The sequence below is a fragment of the Botryllus schlosseri genome, chromosome 3 (genome assembly GCF_051294905.1).
Source record: "Botryllus schlosseri isolate E-star chromosome 3, Bs_hap1, whole genome shotgun sequence".
NCBI lineage: Eukaryota > Metazoa > Chordata > Ascidiacea > Stolidobranchia > Styelidae > Botryllus > Botryllus schlosseri.
In genome coordinates this window covers 35,548,784-35,567,280 of record NC_137238.1, presented here as the reverse complement: position 1 = coordinate 35,567,280, position 18,497 = coordinate 35,548,784, and the positions used below count along the sequence as shown (strand labels likewise).

Sequence of the window (18,497 nt, the reverse complement as noted above, 5' to 3'; positions counted from 1 at the left end):
GAGATTTCACAGATTCCGGAGTTCGTCCAATTTCCTGACCTGCGTGTCACCAACCAAAGTAAATCAAGAGTCTGGTTTAGTTGTTACCTCAAGGCATTTAACTCGCCTATAGCAGACTCTTCAAGTTCAGCCGAGATGGCTCCGTCGGCCTGTTTAGTGGGACTATCTGGGTGAGAAGGTCCTTGCCTACCGCTTGTCAGCGCTAAAAAGCAGAGTTAGGAATTTTCCCAGGTGTACATTGCACTTAGAACAGCTGTAGTTTGCGAGGTTGTAATGACTCTAGTCGAGATTTTTTGGTGAGTCGACTTGACTCGAGTCAAGAATTGACGGAAGAAAAAGTGACTTCAACTTATCTTGACCTCGATACTGAACAGTAAACTCCACGACTCGGACTTGGACTCGAGTCTTACCACTATATGACTCGCCCCGTTGCTCCCTGACGTGGACTCGGACTTGACTCGGTGGTGAATTGAGAATAACTCGACTTGACTCGAGTCAACACGATAAAAGTCAAATTGACTTGTGACTCGTAACCTTATGACTTGGTTACAACCCTGATTCTAATCTAAGCAGATGGTTTTGGCCACAAACTGAAATCTGGAGATCGAAGTCGAAGTAGTGTGGAATTATGATCACTTGAGAACTCCAAAAAACTACAACTTAACATTCTGTCGACCAACTTACTTGGCTTGTTGGTAGCTTTAGGCTCAACTGCGCCAGGCTCTTCGCTTACTGTAGAATGAACTTCGGTCAGCCGACCCGTTTCGGTGTCTACATGAGGTTTTGTATTTGCATCATCTGTAGCTAAGCAAGAGAAGGTCAATTTGCTGTTATACAATAAAGCTAATATCAATTTTGAAATTCTGACGGCCTGCAATTTCTTGTTCGGTCTATTTGTGCATTTAATCATTTCAACGCACCACAACATTACGCTAATAGAAAAAGATATAGGTAGATTACGAAACGACTTGAAGTATTCTTTCAAATCAGATACCCATCTGTGCCTAGAAGATGTGAAGAAGAGGCATGTGCGGAAGACCTCCTAATATAGTCGATGTAAATAGATTCACAATAGTTTTCAGACAGCTTTATTCCTACGTCCTCACGGCAGCAAGTTCAGACAAGAAGGGCGCATGCATTGTCATGTGTCCACCAAGTGTCCATTACACGTAGTCAACGTTAGACACTTGGCGGCCCTAGAAATAACAGTACTATCACAATAGCAACTAACCATCATTACTCACACACAGGGCCGTAACAGCACTTTGTAAACCCCCAAAAAAACTTTGGTCTTGGCTCTTGGGCCCTCCATAGGGTAATAGACCGAACGTCTGGCGGGCTTCGCCCCCCAGACCCCCCTCCGGCGATACACTGTTTACCACTGTTCATCATATTCATTGGGAGTTTCTTCAGTGAATCAGCTTTTGTCGCCTAAGCGCGCGAAGCGCGCAAAATTTCTAGAATTCCTGATTTCATCGGTCAGTATGATCGGGAATTGCAGACATTGTTATCGATTTTTATCTTCTCTCTACTCACTTAATCAGATTTGCCGGTAGAGCTGAGTGAGGTGAGTTTGAAAAGGTAGGACCACTCAATAATAATTAAACATCTTCGGGTGTATACCCGTTGGCAGGAAGGAAACAGCACCTCGTCAGGCCCAAAAAACGTGGGTGTTGGGCTCCCATAGGGTGATAAAACGACCCACCCACCCCCATCACGTTGTTCGCGTTTGTCACGAAATGACCTGTACTGTATTGTGAGCCAGCGCGAGGCGCGAAAATTTTCGATAATTCATGATAAAATCGGTCAATCACATCGGCGATTGCATATATAATATGCTATCAATTTATTGTCCTCTCTACTCGCGTAATTAGATTTACCGGTAGAGCTGAGTGAAGAGTCTTGAAAACGGGAGGGCCCGTAAATAATGATTAAACATCTTCGGGCGGGCGGAACTGTTGATATGACTTCGTTACATGATGTTCTTTCGTGACTTCCAGTCTGCTACATCAAAAAATATAGAACCGCCCAAACGTAGGCTTCTTAACTAATAGACGCACACGATTGCAAATTGGTATTTCTTCGTGGCATAAAATTGTTCCCAGCGGGATGGTATTTGTCAATGCGAGGTTCAGATTGCAAAGACGGGAACATTCGGCGCCAGTCATTTAGGCGCCTATGAACAATTAAACCTATATGTATTTTGTATATATACCGAAGTCTTTGGTCTGCATAAGGGCATACATAGACCTTTTCGGGCAAGCTTTTCTCGCTGCCAATCGTTCTGGCACATTTCTTGGAGTCGCATGTTATATGGCCTAAAACTTGATTGTAGGTCATGGTGGGTCGTGGCACGGTAATGGCCCAATACCCAATAATAAAGATAAATGGCTACTCGAATTCGCGCGTAGCGCGAAAAAATCTTGAAAAAATTGCATAGATTTTCAAAAAACACTCTATGATTTGTGCTAATTCACGAAATAATTTTGGGCCCCCCATCGAGCTCGCCCCCCCCCCCCCAATTGGGAGGTTTGGGGTGCGGCAGTTACGGTGCTGCTCACACACCCCTAATGGGTGGGCTGCCACGCATGCACAGTGAATGAAACGTAGTAGAAGATAGCATAAAAGAAAAGTGACAAAATGATGTGGCATGTGTGGCAGGCAAAGTCGAAGTGAATATGCTTACATCGCTTGAACATTATGATGCCATTTGTAACCATAAGATAACCACGACATTAGACCTGGTTTATTGTGTATCGATCTGCGGTCAAGGATGAGATCAAGATTAACGTAGAAAAGATATGCGTATATTATAACATTCAGTTCAATTGTGGTGCATGTCTGCCACTGAATGGACACAGCTAGATGTCACTGCGGAGAATAGGAATTGGTTCGTCTTGACCAGCGGTGGCCAACCTGCGGCCGTACCAGGAAATTTGTGCGGCCGTCGACACGTTATTCACTAAGTATGGGTTGACGGCCGTCGACAAGCAATTTGAATTTACGAATTGACTCCCGATTTCTTGAGAGATCTTGAAATTTTCTTCGAGCTGCACGCGATTCAATGTGACTTCATTTTTGGATTCTAATCTATAGTAGCGCCATTTCCAATCAGCACCCACAGTAGGCCTACAGATTCGAACAGCAGAAGAAAATGATACGCCCCATATTGAAATACAAACTCTCAATCGTATGCTCCTAACTATACCAAAAATCCTGATGGGAGGCAAGAAATAACGGCATGCAACAAAGTGACTAATAACAATTGGCCCACCCGAAGACGAATCATTTTTTCTACTTTCCCCAAATTTTAGAAAACACCATCAACTTTACCAGTGAATCTGATCACATGGGCTAAGAAAGGATAACATTTTGATGGTAATATATAAAACTACTAATATTAATGACGAGACTCATTAGTGAAACTGAAAAAAATTCTAACATGACCACGCAGTCACCACTAGCGACTTTGGTGCGTATAGTACGCCTATATCATTAAATAGGTCTGTCCGGAGTTCACCAGAAATGTCCAAAGACACTTCAACGTGGGTATTTGGCGTCCAGCTTGTTCATTACGACTACGCCCTAGAAAAAAGGTTGGCTACCCATGGTCTTGGCAGAATTGGACAACTAGAATATTTTCCGCTTTTCTCAATTCCTAATTAGAACGAAATAAAACGATAATCAAGTTCAGGTTACATCATACCAGTGTTCGTTCTCATAAGCACGAGAATGGCAAATGCTGACGGCATCGGACATTGATTTCTCGTCTGGTGCTGTAGGTAAATGTACGGCCGAGCTCTTTGTATATTCGTTAGCTCATATCGTAGATTGGACTGGATGCTTACCTGGTGTTGTGATGCCTTTTGCGCCTTTAGGCGCCGTTGCTGTAACTGTAATTTCGTCTGCGGTATGTTCGCTACTGTCGGTTGCAGGATTAATTCCATCGGCTGTAAGGCAGATATTTTGTGGTCTAAAATACTTATTTGTGGATTGCAGCTTAAGTGCCATTATGGTCGTTTTGTGTTAGTCACAAAGATCCATTTAGCAATTTTGAAATAGCAACCCATTCACTGCTAAACTGATGCGACCCCAATACCAATTCCACATTTCGAAACTACACACTTTTCATATTTTATACTTCCGCTTGCAGCATTTTGTCGTGTCTTCGAAATCGTTATTTATATACCTGTAATTGAGTACGACAACACTGCTACTTCGACCTGAGTAACAATGCTTACCACTTTGACCACCCCCTATTCATAAAGGATATGTGAGCCTACCATTGTTCGGCCATGGCATGTTGGCGCCTCTAATTCAAGCTGCTGGATCTCACGGCCAATTAATAAGAGATACTTGAAATCGACCGAAATATGATATCAAACGCGCGTAGTGTCTCCTATAGTGTGCCGTGTGTCTTCTCCGCGCTTCAGCTTACCAATAATGGTGCCTTCTGTGCTCAATGCTCACTTGCTCAGTCAACATCTTTCTAGGATCTGACGCTCATAGTATCGAAAGTTACACTTACCGGGTGTCATATCCAATGGATTGCTATCGGGATGCTTCGTCGTTGCCTTGATGTCGTTCTTTTCGGTGGAGGAGGCTGTAAATAAAGTTGGACAAATATACTCATATTCCATCGGTCTACCGACTGAGCTGTAAGGCTGCAGAACTATTTGGGTAGTATAGGCCTAGATTCTTTATTAGAGTAGCTAAAGTGAAATATAATGCGCCCGATAAGGGACTTGAACCCTTGACCGTTGGATTAAAAGTCCAACGCTCTACCGACTGAGCTAACCGGGCTGCGATGAAGTCAAGAGATTGAAGTTGATTAATTTTACGTCTAGGTGTATGTTACCTCTAAATTTGCATGAGTCTGCGTGCACTCACCAACTCACTGCGCGGTCCCTTGGACAACAGTGCGTAACGACTAAAAAAGGTCGGCTTCTTTGTGCGCGGCACATATATTTTTGTGCGCGGTGACTTTGTCAGTAGTGCGCGGCCGCGCAGCTTGAGGGACATTGGGTGTTCACATTGTATGGCTTTAGTGCTTTACTGACAGACAACTAAGCAGATGTGGTCAAAAGTAAGTCGGCAGTGATACTCAAGGGTACGTAGAATAAAAACGGTATGAAAATTGCTTCAATAAGTACTTCAGCAATCGGGGACGATGTCATGATAGACTTAGAATGGGTATGGGTGTAATGAAACATTCAGTTCATTTCTGGTGTATTTTTGGGTTGTCCAACATATGAGCATGCGACACAGTGGAAACGACAGTTGAGCATGGGACACGTAAGCATGTGACTTTATAACCCCAAAGCTAACCCGAATCCGAAACATAACTTTAACCTTTCTATATATTCTAACCCCAACCATAACGATAACCCTATACCCTAAATACAACCATAACCAACCCTTAACCCGAAATTTAACCCTCATGCTCGTGTGCCTAATGCCAAATTGTCGCATGCCGAAGTGTCGCATGTCGTAATGTCGCATGCTCAATTGCTCATATATTCCATGGACCGCATTTTGATCATGGATCATCTTGATCTTGAGTAATAAATTACATGACTGTGGGTAAGATCTTACCAGTTGAGCTTTCGCGAGAACCTGAATGTGGGGATGAGGTATCTTCAGTAGACTTCGTGCCTACGACGCCCGCCATTGTTTTCCCGCCTGGTGCTGTAGGGGAAGGTATGGCGAAGCTCATTTTATATTCGATAGCTCATGTAGTAGACACCAGTGTTGGGATGACTCGAGTCATGACTTGACTCGAGTCAGACTTGAGTCACCTTTTTAGTATGACTTGACTTGACTCGAGTCACTTACCTAAAATGACTTGACTTGACTTGACTCGGCGTTTCAGAAATGTGGATTGACTCGTGACTCGGACCAAAATTCACGAGTCAATTTCAAGTCATCAAGTAATCGGTGTCGATAGAAATCACTGTATCTTGCATATGTTCGGATTGTTCGCGATACGCAGGTGTAGCCCGTGAGAGCGCCGAATCATTCAATGATCGTGTGTTTCCTAAGCCTCCGGTGTTCTCTCACAAATACATTCACCACAAACGAAGTGATCGAAGCTTACGGCTTACGCTGTCGTTAACTAGTAGTGACGTAATTGAATAGCAAAATATCTATGTCTGTTCTCTGTTCTTACCTTAGCCAAACCTCTTGTTTCATTGAAATTGAAGTACTTTTGAAATTGAATATAGTTTATATACTGTTCAGCGGGTCCAAAGGGTCTCATATCAATATGTAAATGGGTAATATGTTGCATCTTATCGATTCGTTTCTCTATTTTGGCTGGTAACATTAAACTGAGGCTATGCAGTTACTTAGCAGTATAACAGTTCTACGCATATGTGAGCGATACAGCGCCTTCTTTCGTGTATATTTAGCTCTATATTCGTTCATCGGTTCCGAGTCAATGACCACTCAATCTGTATTTCAGACAGCTAGCAAAATGTAATGACGTAATCATGCCTCATTCTTCGAAAAGGCAACTTGACTTGAATTGTGACTTGACTCGTGACTTGACTTGACTTGACTCGACTTGACTCGAGTCACCTCCAAAAATCAAGTGACTTGACTTGACTCGAGTCACCTTCGAAAATCGATTGACTTGACTTGACTCTCGAAATGACTCGTGACTCGAAGGTGGTGACTTGATCCCAACACTGGTAGACACCACTATAATAAGTGGTAAAGGAATTGGTCACCGTAAATACTATTTCATTGATAATCCAAATTTTTCTACGGCAATAACTTCGCTTCCACTAGTTGGAATTGAACCAGATTTGGTGTGTAGGCTTAAATTAGGTAACCTGACAATTTTATCAGGTAGCCAGTACGATTTGAGAAAAAAGTCATTTTTGAAGACCCCTACTGTACAGCAAGCTGGGTTAGTTTCGCACTATACAGTTATGTAGCCTTTACAGAAAAACCAAGCAATCAGATTAGCATTGAATGAGAACATTGAAATAGTTAGCAAATGAAAATAGAATTCAATTACCGGCATCTTGTATAATAATTAGTCTATTTTGACCACTAAAAATATCTAATTGCTGGAGTCTGGCCCCTTGACTTACTGGAATCGATAATCACGTCTGGTCGTTTAGTGGCTGAAGGCGTATCGCCAGTCTGGCGCTGCTGAGAGGCGAAAAGCTGGCTTTCACCGTCTGCAGGAGATTCTGCGAATATTGTTATATGCGGAGATGGTCATAGAAGTCGCTAGTCAGTTTCAGTTTAAAAACAAAATCATGTTTTTTTTCATACGTTGTATAATAATGCCATAATTGTGTATATTCAAAAACATTTAGTGTGAGCCTACGGACGATTTGCACCCAATATAGTCAACGTACAAGCCTACGATGTGGAGTGGCTGGAACCCTCGAAATCGCCTTTGGTTCAACAGTTATAGCACTTAGATGTAGATCGTTGCTACGGAATGAATGATCTGAATATGATGACCGCCGATCGTCAAAATGCTGCATAACGATGTAGTCCTGGTTAAAAATATTTTTGGTCTGTTTGTGATATTGGTCGGATTTTCGTTGAAGGAACCATATTTACCCAAGATTTCGGATTGACAATGCCAATCCACCGTGGGCCATGATTTAAACATGTTTATTTCAAATTGATTTTAGTTTTAAATTGATTTTTTTTTCTACGCGTTCGCTTTTCATACATACCCGTACAAAACGTAGCATACTAATATTACAAATGGATGTTTTTTGATGGGTGAGGCTTGAGTCGCGAGATATCACTAAACTCAGATTTAAGTTCTATAATATAGTGACCGTGTTATCGACTCCACAATACTGTAATCACTGCAACTAACCTACTCGACTTACTAGTTTTAGCGGTAGTGGTTTTAGTGTTCACTTCTGCGCGATGCGGGGCTTCATCGGTCGCTCGCGGCTTGACCAGGTCCTTTGTCATTGCTGGCGATTCTAAAAGTAGAAAAGCACCTTCCTGCACCATCGTCTAATTTATGAGTGGTTTGATCTAATACTAATTCGAATCTAATTACTGGGTTTCCCGAGAATGTTACAGAAGTTCTGCATCGTGCGAACAGAGTAAAGCTTGCTTATAAGAATGAGCTGTTATTTGACGTGGACTGATCTTGATGTTCGTTTTATTTATTTCTAATTCGGAAATTTATTCTATTTTGAGGTTTTGGGGAATTCCTTAGGCTAATTCTAATCCTAAACAGTGTAGCCCAGTGGTTCTCAACCGGTAGTCCGCGGACCCCTGGAGTCCACTAAACCTCTAAATTTCCAAAATGATTGATAACCTAATTTTTATTTTTTTCCTAATTATAAATAGCACGAGACAGTTTCCGTTAATATTTGCTAAATCTTTAGGACTCACGTCATTAAAATGGTCGTCTGAGATGAAATATCTGACTGTGCAAACTCATATGAATTGTCACATTGCCAATAGCCTGACGAGTGTCGATGCAAACATGTTACTGGTTAGATATGTTTTGTTGGGGTTTGTGGAAAAATGAAATGTTGGAGATAGCACGGTCAAACAGGGTGACTTCGCGATGTTTGCAAAACATTTTGAATTTGGAACTGTCGGTCTCAGCAAATTAGTAAACAGTCGAATTGTTTTCTTAATCTGTCTCAACGAAGGAATTGAAACCTCGCCACGAAATCCATTTTCTCCTGTGATATAACCATTAAATAAGTGCAAGATGAGATGCTAGACAGAAATGAATACAGGCTGGACGTGATATGTTCATAAAAAACTCCCACCAGCTGTCGTCGGAAGCGCTGATCGTTTATATTACATTCGCCATCAATATATATTTGTGAAAATGGATTTTCGGCACTCGTGCATGTCAAATCGAAGACGCGGATTTTCAAGGCATTAAATACATCTGCAAAATTCGCGTCGAAATAACAAAAGTCTACCCAATTTCTGCCTATAGTGCGATGTTATTTTCAAGAATCGTCATTCGGTGACTGTTTACCACTAGCCTACAATTAATATTTGCACAAGACAGATGACGGTTGCACGATAATTGCGCTAATTTTGTACAAAAACTTGAGAGGGTCCGCGGGGTCCGTGACGGTACAAAAAGGGGCCCGCGAATACAAAAAGGGTGAGAACGACTGGTGTAGCCAACAGCTATAATTCTAATTCCGATGTAATTTGGCAAAGCTGAAAATCTTCTTGTTGGAGACGTTTGGCTTCCTGATACCACTTCGTCAGTCCAACATGATGCTTCCTTTCTCTCAGTGATAGATCAGGCTCACGATAACTTATTCACCCGATGGCAAGCAGAGTGGCGCAGCGGAAGCGTGCTGGGCTCATAACCCAGAGGTCGATGGATCGAAACCATCCTCTGCTACGCTGGCTGTGATCGTTTAGTGGTTAGTACCTCACGTTGTGGCCGTGATAACCCAGGTTCGAATCCTGGTCACAGCAGACTCACTTTTTTCAATCAGCGTCGTAAGTGTGATTTCGCGCAATTACGCAATATGGCGAAATTTCTCAATTACGGTTTTCATTTTAATAGAATGCTATCCGTAGATCAAGAGTCGAGTTAATTTGGAAGAGATCTCAATATTCTACTCATATATTGCCTGCCGACAAAGCTTTCGAAATAGGGAAATATAGCAGCTTTCATGAAGATGGTAAAGTTGCGAAATCGGGTCGTCCAGATCGCGAATGATAATACCTAAATAGCACGATGGCGATGCACAGCTACTATGAAAGATAGATATAATTCCAACACTTATACCTCGCTACATTTAAAACAAACGGTGTTGTAAAACAGTTTGTTCAAAACATGTTTTAAACAGTGTTTAAAAGAATGCCTTTTGAAAATATAATACGACATGATTGTGTAAATACTTCGAATAGCATGTAGTATGAGCCTATACGGATATTTGTACCCAATATACTCGACGTACACGATATGGAGTCGCTGGAATCCTCAAATTTCTCGTAGGTTCGACAGTTATAGCACGTAGAAAAAAATAATTGGTACGGAATAGGCGTGAAAGTGCTGCATAGCGACGTAGTCATGCTGGATAAAGATTTTGGTCTGTTTATGAGAGCGATGGAAAGCCCTTTCCGTCGAAGGGACCATGTTTACTCTACATCTTCAATTATGAATGTCAATCGACTGTGTCGTCACAATAAAAGATTCGTGACGGCATAGCTAAAAATTAACCCATTTCTCAGTAAATAGACATTCAATGTTCCGACCGGAATAAGAAAATCGAAGCCGCCGTGACCTGAATTCGAGCCTGATCTATCGCGACCACAATGCGTGGTACCAGAACTGTATTTCACAGCAGAATATGGTTTCGATCAATCGAATTCTGGATTAAGAGACTAGCAAGCTTCCGTTGCGCCACTCTCCTAGCACTCAAAAGCGTATTTATTCACAAAAATGTCCGCTCAATGTCGAACATACATCTCATTCTTTTCAAATTTCAGGATCTATTTATTCTATTATATCTTAACGACCAAAATAACTTTTTATCCGACTTTCGCAGCTTAGCTAAAAGTGTTAAGCTGTCTAAAGAAAAACGTTGCACACCAAATTTGACTCAATTCCGAATGAGTAGAAGAGAAGCTATCAGAGTTGGGAAATTTTGAATTGGCTATAAATTTTACTTTATACCCCGTAGAATTGCCAAGTAGTACAATAAAACGACACACAACAAATTTGAATTCATTCCAACTGGTAGAAGCGAAGATATCGGAGTTGAAATTCGCGGATTTGTTAAGTGGGTAATCCAAGAATTATTAATGAAAAATTCGAATAACCTCGCTTCTACTGGCTGGAATTGAGTCAAATTTGATTTGCATCGTTTTCGTAGACATCTTGCAATTTCATGGGATAGCTCGTGAAATTTGACCATTTTTTTACATTTTCATTAGTTTGGGACTATACCAGTGGTTCTTAACCTTTTTTCCTCCAGCGCCCCCTTTCAAAAATTATCGTGCTCCAGCGCCCCCCTCCCCAACTTCACAATGTAAGGAATGTAATAAAGACAATGAGTAAGAGGGAGGGCCGTAACAGCACTTCGTCAACCCCCTAAAAACGATTGCCTTGCGCACCCATAGCGTGATAAATCGAACTTCCGAGGGCTTCGCCCCCACGAACCCCCTATCGTGATTTCGATGGTCAGCAAAGTTTGTGTGGCCTGGTCGCCCTAGGTACCAAAATTTTCTATAATGCATGAATGAATAGGTGGTAATTACATATATAAGTCGCGATGAACTGAGTGAGCTGTTGTATAGGAAGATAAAGGGCACGTAATTAATAATTAAACATATTCGGGCGTGCCCGCAGGTACAATTATTCGTTACCAGGGCCGTAACAGCAATTCGTCAGCCCCCCCCCCCCCCCCCCCCCCCAAACAAAAAACGTTGGTCATGGGCCCCCATCGGGTGATAAACCAAGCTTCCGGGGGACTTCACTCCCGGACCCCTATTAGGCTGTTCTCTATTTGCTGAAAACCTATTAGGTATCTACATTGGGTGTCCATTTACTGAGGCAGCTATTCTCGCCTAGTCGCGCAAAGCGCGAAAAATTTCACAAATTAATGATTGAATTGGTAAATATCATCGGGAATTGCATGTAAATTGAGATTAATTTTTATCCTCTCTCTGCTCACGTAAACACATTTACCGGTAGAGCTGAGTGAGGTGCAATGTTCCCTCTAAGCTGCGCACGTGCGCAGTGCTGACACGGTCTCTGCGCACAGAAAATCTACGTTGCGCACAACAAATCCGAAGTTATTACCTTTTTTTAGTCGATACGCACTGTTGTCCAGGGGTCAGCGCAGTGAGTTGTTGACTGTGCGCAGACTCATCAAAACTTAAAGCGAACATTGTGAGGTTTCTTGAAAACTGTAGGAGTAGTGATATCATCGACCTTATACGCCGTCCAATCCCAGAAGGCCACGTCGCCTTAATTGCCACGCCTACATTGCCACATCATCCGCCCATTGCCGCACCTATAGGACACCCCTTGCCACATCATCCGCCCATTGCCGCACGTATTAGTGAAATGCGTCTTGATAATATTAGTGCGTTAACTTTCGAGAAATAATTTTTGTATATTTCGGACTAGGTATGTTCGCAAAGACTGTAATTAATTAATATAAAATGGGATTTCGCCTATTCCTACTTTCAAACTTTTATTTTTACACTCGCGGTTTTATTGTTATATATTAAAATTATACGTACATTTCGCATGATCAACTACGCATGATTTTATGTGAATTTCATCGATAGTGTCCGAGTTCTATGTGACATAAGTACAATTCCAGCATCGGTATTTGCAATAAAACCGAAAAATTAGAGTCGCAGCTTTTCGCAATTTATGCAGCTATTCGCGCAGACTTTGCCGCATTTGCTGTATCTGAAGTAGAGTTTCAGCGTCGTTATTCGCTATAAGCCGAGAAATGCACCTTCGCGCAATTTATATAGCCAAACGCATTACCTTTACCGCATCTGAAGTAGAATTTCAGCGTCGTTATTTGTTATAAGCCGAGAAATGTACCTTCGCGCAATTTTTACAGGCGGTCTCACACACTTTGCTGCGTCTGAAGTAAAATTTCAGCGTCGTTGTTTGCTATAAGCCGGGAAATTAGAGTCGCTGCTTCGCACCATTTTTACAGGCAGTCTCAGACACTTTGCTGCATCTGAGCTTCATACTAATACATGCATAATTTTTGCATGACGAGAATACGAGTAATACGGTCAATAAACGCCGGAGGCGACTCATTTAAACCTTGTTGCTAGATAATACCGCTTTCGCCTACAACTAGGTCTAATTAGCACGTTCTGAAGCCGTAAATTTAGTCAACATCATTGAGATGTCCATGATTTAAATATGGTGATCGAGTGTGACAATAGCACTCGTCAAGGTTAGACAAACATAACCTTAAACTACTCTCTACTTCACAAAATATAAAGAACGAACACCTTCGCCGCAGGTACGCGATCCTCGACGTTATAATGATAGTGTCAAATTAGCCGCATGAAAGCGAGTCTAATGAATATAACGACAGACACCAAGTTAGTTGAAAAGTAAAACTAATCGTGACCGATGCAAGACGGATTGAAACAGCGCTTTCGCTCGATTCTTGTAGTGACCACATTTCATACGGTTCAGTCCTTTTCATGTCACTAGAATAAGGGTGAATAAACCGACAGTGAAACGCCACCGACGTCTTATAACGTAATAATGTAAGCTGCGTCGGGTGCTGCTATAATGTTAGGAGCGAATATAGTAGAAAGTCCACGTCTGGACACCTGTAAGCAGCTGCGCATACTACCGTAGTAAAACGCATAGCAGAATTCACGCAAAAGTCGATATTGCTTTGTGATGATTTTGATGTTGTTCCATACCGATTGGGAATATAGGACTCCTAATTCCTTAACTAACTACATAATCCCTAGTAACGTAGTCAGACGCATAACGGAATTTACGCAAATCGGTATTGCTCTGCGATAATTTTGACCACTATGTTTTGATAATAACTTGCTTCCGAGAAATAGATAACATTCATTATACGTTAGATGATACTTTTCCTTTATATTCTATTATGTGTATTTAGGGCTAATGCGACATCACTATGTTGGCGACAGGCCTGATTTGAACACGCTAATTTTGCAAATTAAACTTATCACCCACCACGAACACTCAATGAAGAGCACCCTGGAGCACCCACATAAATGCTCCACAATTTGTGACGTATAATATACTGAGCATATAATAAGCTGACAAAACTGATACTCAAGTATTTTACCTTTACACGACGTTTTTGTAAAATGAATACTAATGGTACGCGAATGATCATAGACTAAGCTTGCTTTCAGAGTTGGAAACTAAATGCATATGAAAATTTAACTATGTTTTCCCCTCACGCATCAGATGTAGGCCTACTCAAGTGTTTATGAGGCGGCGAATAGTTCGAAGGTTGTTGGTATGCAAGGACGTCACATAGAATTGTGGAGTTTTCTGTAAACTATAATCCAGTGATCTATTTTCAATCACTATACTTTTATTAATCTAAACTAAGTACTGTTAGTATGCAAATCCTAGAAAAGTATCCTCTGATAAAAGCAGGAGTAATTCGTTATCTGTGAAATAAATAGATAGCGCGCAATATGAGCGGTGTTACGATGACTGACAAATACTTTGAATTAATGCATAGAAGTAGCGATTTCGAACTACGTAAAAAGTTAGTCGAGCTCACGCATTTTCCATTTTCAAAAGTCGACGTTTTTTGTAAAATGAATAATAATTTTAATAAAAAAATAAAAAAGAGCGAAAAATTACATTTTATCTCGGAACGCAACAAGAAAAATCGTATGAACTTGTAAACTACTTATTTATGACATAATAATAATTCTACTTGTACACTTATTCACATTTTATACCACTTTTAGTAATACTTAACGGTTTCAGTTTTAAATAAAACTCGGAATATAAACTAATCGAAAAATTCGGTAACCAATTTCGCGTAGGCTATGCATACAGATGAGGGAAGTTACATCAACGCGTGTTAACTAGTTGTATTATGTAGCTTGTAATTCATGCAAGTTTCGAAACTTCTACACCGAGTCTTTTTAAAGTAGATAGAAACGAAAAACAATTACGCCTAGGCTATGCATACAAATGAGGAAAGTTCCATCAACGCGTGTTAACTAGTTGTATCGAGTTATCGAATGAGTTTTTTCCTTACATCAAAACAACTAGAATGTGTAACTACATTAAAAAACGTTCCTAACCCTTAACGCACCCGCGATAAATCGTACAAGCAACAAGTTTCGAGTAATCGAAATCGCGCCCCCTGAATTCAAAGCTTATTTCGAGATCTAAGCTACTTTGAAAATGAGGATCCTAGGATTTGCTTGAGTTTCATCTATATTTTACAATGCGTTTTCGCGTTCCAGAATGACTTATGTCAATGAAAAATAGCCATTGATCATGGTTTTGTTTTTGAAAGATGTCGCGATGCCGGTGAATTTTATAGTTCTTGTAAAAAGTTGTTTGTACACAATATATGTTTAAAGTAAGTCCTACGCATTCATGATTTCGTCCGAGTTCGTATTTTAGTAATATATACTAATTTACGATAGCGCGTTTGTAACTTGTGCAAGTACAGGAATATCATAGTTCTTGAACCGTGCTCAATGCTTAATAGAGCATTTTTGCTATTTTTCATCGCCATAAGTCATTCTGGACCGCGTAAACGCATCGTACGATATAGATGAAAGTTATGCAAATCCTAGGATCCTCATTTTCAAAGTAGCTAAGATCTCGAAATAAGCTCTGACTTGCTATTCTCCTCAAAGCATGGAATTATCAAGAGTATCACCATCGATCACTGAAGAAACGGATGAAATTATATTCGAAGCATATTCCTTGACCAGGAATTTTATCATGTACGAACTCGACGGCTCATGCGTTAAGGTAAATACGAAAGCAGAGAGAACCTTACGTCGAGTTGGGGATGAAATATTCGAGCGACATCGAACTGTCCTAAACGCAGTCTCCAAACGTCTCCGCTATTTGCACTTTTTCACATTTTATAACACCTTAAGTAGTACTTAACAGTTTTAGTTTTAAATAAAATACGGAATATAAACTAATCGAAAAATTCGGTTTTTGCGTGCATCTGTTTTGCGGGAGCGTATAGCACGTACCTATACATAGTCAACTTTAATAACTGAATTACCATGCTTAACATTGAATCCCAACTCTAAACTTGATACGTAGATGTAGGACATTATGGCAATGCACCATGCTAAATTTCATCACACATCTAATGATGGAACACCTTTAAAACTAACGCAGTCGAATACCGACTTTTACGCATATCTGTTTTGCGTGAACTTAGCATATACCTATACATAGTCAATTTTAATAGCAGAATTACCGTGTTAAACATTGAATTCCCACCTTGAAAGTTGGTACGCGGTTATAGGACATTATAAAAATGCACCATACCAAATCCCATCAGACATTTCATGATGGAACAACTTTAAAACTAACGCGGCTCTACATCAACTTTTTGCGTACATCTGTTTTGCGGGAGCGTATAGCACGTACCCATACATAGCCAACTTTAATAACGGAATTACCATGCATTGAATCCCAACTCTAAACTTGATACGTAGTTGTAGGGCATTATGGCTATGCACCATGCTACATTTCATCACACATCTAATGATGGAACACCTTTGAAACTATCGCAGTCGAATACCGACTTTTACGCATATCTGTTTTTCGTGAACATAGCATATACCCATACATAGTCAATTTTAATAACAGAATTAGCATGCTAAACATTAAATTATCACCTTGAACGTTGGTACGCAGTTGTAGGACATAATAACAATGCACCATACCAAATTTCGTCAGACATTTCATGATGTAACACCTTCAAAACCAACGCAGTTCTATATAGACTTTTGGCTAAATCTGTTTTTCCGTAGCGTAGCACGTACCTAAACATAGTCAATTTTATTAACGGAATTACCATGTTAATATTCGACTCCCTACCTTGAAACTCGGTACGCAGTTGTAAGACATTATGACAATGCACCATGTCAAATTTTGCAAGTACTTTATCTTTACACGACGTTTTTTGTAAAATGAATACTAATTTTATTGAAAAAATAAAAAATAAAAAAGAGCGAAAAATTACATTATATCCCGGAACGCAACAAGAAAAATCGTATGAATTTGTAAACTACTTGTTCATGACATAATAATAATTCTACTTGTACACTTTTTCACATTTTATAACACTTTAAGTAATACTTAACAGTTTCAGTTTTAAATAAAAGACGGAATATAAACTAATCGAAAAATTCGGTAACCAATTTCGCGTAGGCTATGCATGCATACAAATGAGGAAAGTTACATCAACGCGTGTTAAAGTAGCTGTATCGAGTTATCGAATGATTTTCTCCTTACATCAAAACAACTAGAATGTATAACTAAATTAAAAAACGTATCTAAATGAGCTCCAGGGCATTGTGATTATGCTGCATACCAAATTTCATCACACATTTCATGATGGAACAACTTTAAAACTAACGCAGTTCTATAGCAACTTTTGCCTAAATCTGTTTTCGGTAGCGTGTACATATACATAGTCAGATTTAATAACAGAATTATAATGCTAATATGTGACTCCTCACCTTGAAACTTGGTACGTAGTTGTAGGACATTGTGATTATGCAGCATACCAAATTTCCTCACGCATTTCATAATGGAACAACTTTAAAACTAACGCGGTTCTACATCGACTTTTTGCGTACATCTGTTTTGCGTAGGGGCGTATAGCACGTACCTATACATAGTTAACTTTAACAACGGAATTACCATGCTTAACATTGAATCCCAACTCGAGACTTGATACGTAGTTGTAGAACATTATGGCAATGCACCATGCTAAATTTCATCACACATCTAATGATGGAACACCTTTAAAACTAACGCAGTCGAATACCGACTTTTACGCATATCTGTTTTGCGTGAACATAGCATATACCTATACATAGTCAATTTTAATAGCAGAATTACCGTGTTAAACATTGAATTCCCACCTTGAAAGTTGGTACGCGGTTATAGGAGATTATAAAAATGCACCATACCAAATCCCATCACACATTTCATGATGGAACAACTTTAAAACTAACGCGGCTCTACATCGACTTTTTGCGTACATCTGTTTTGCGGGAGCGTATAGCACGTACGCATACATAGCCAACTTTAATAACGGAATTACCATGCTTAACATTGAATCCCAACTCGAAACTTGATACGTAGTTATAGGACATTATGGCAATTCACCATGCTAAATTTCATCACACATCTAATGATGGAACACCTTTGAAACTATCGCAGTCGAATACCAACTTTTACGCATATCTGTTTTTCGTGAACATAGCATATACCCATACATAGTCAATTTTAATAACAGAATTAGCATGCTAAACATTAAATTCTCACCTTGAACGTTGATACGCGGTTGTAGGACATAATAACAATGCACCATACCAAATTTCGTCAGACATTTCATGATGTAACACCTTTAAAACTAACGCAGTTCTATACCAACTTCGCATGAATCTGTTTGCGGGAGCGTAGCACGTACCTATGCGTGATCAACTTTAGTGATGGAATTACATATGTAATTAAGTTTCAACACTTTTACAATGATTCGTCTTGCTTCCTATAACATCCCACTCGAGAAAATGCGTCGTAGGATATAGATGAAACTAGCACAACTCATCAAGACCGCTGAAAACAGTACATTTCAACATTTAGTAGCAGTAAATTTCTAGTAAAGTACAAGACGTGATGATTTCCGAGTGAGTTAAAAAGTAAGTATTGCAGGTATAGTTTACCTGAAAACCGAATACTCTGAAATAGAAGTAGATGCAGTGTAAATAGTTAATCACTTGATTAAGTTTAGTGCAAGCAGATA

General features: G+C 40.1%; 2 protein-coding genes and 2 non-coding genes across 4 annotated transcripts in view; 2 read left to right on the top strand and 2 right to left on the bottom strand.

Moving 5' to 3' along the window:
* Nucleotides 1–3,690: 3,690 nt before the first annotated feature.
* LOC145436564 (uncharacterized) overlaps nt 3,691–18,497 on the bottom strand; it is a 37,998-nt gene continuing 23,191 nt past the window's right edge. Inside the window, exons 6-11 of the mRNA XM_080313925.1 lie at nt 7,866–7,964; nt 7,101–7,202; nt 5,596–5,688; nt 4,529–4,603; nt 3,849–3,950; nt 3,691–3,776 (exon numbers count right to left, since the gene is read on the bottom strand). Of these exons, the coding sequence (XP_080170051.1) occupies nt 3,691–3,776; nt 3,849–3,950; nt 4,529–4,603; nt 5,596–5,688; nt 7,101–7,202; nt 7,866–7,964 (557 nt within the window). The remainder of the gene's footprint in view (nt 3,777–3,848; nt 3,951–4,528; nt 4,604–5,595; nt 5,689–7,100; nt 7,203–7,865; nt 7,965–18,497) is intronic.
* Nucleotides 4,731–4,803, bottom strand: Trnak-uuu (transfer RNA lysine (anticodon UUU)). The gene has a single exon. It is a non-coding gene; the product is annotated as a tRNA-Lys (tRNA).
* Nucleotides 9,302–9,373, top strand: Trnam-cau (transfer RNA methionine (anticodon CAU)). Its single transcript has one exon. It is a non-coding gene; the product is annotated as a tRNA-Met (tRNA).
* LOC145436412 (proteasome subunit beta type-7-like) overlaps nt 14,565–18,497 on the top strand; it is a 73,237-nt gene continuing 69,304 nt past the window's right edge. Inside the window, exon 1 of the mRNA XM_080313758.1 lies at nt 14,565–14,574. The gene's annotated coding sequence lies outside the window, so the exon portion shown is untranslated. The remainder of the gene's footprint in view (nt 14,575–18,497) is intronic.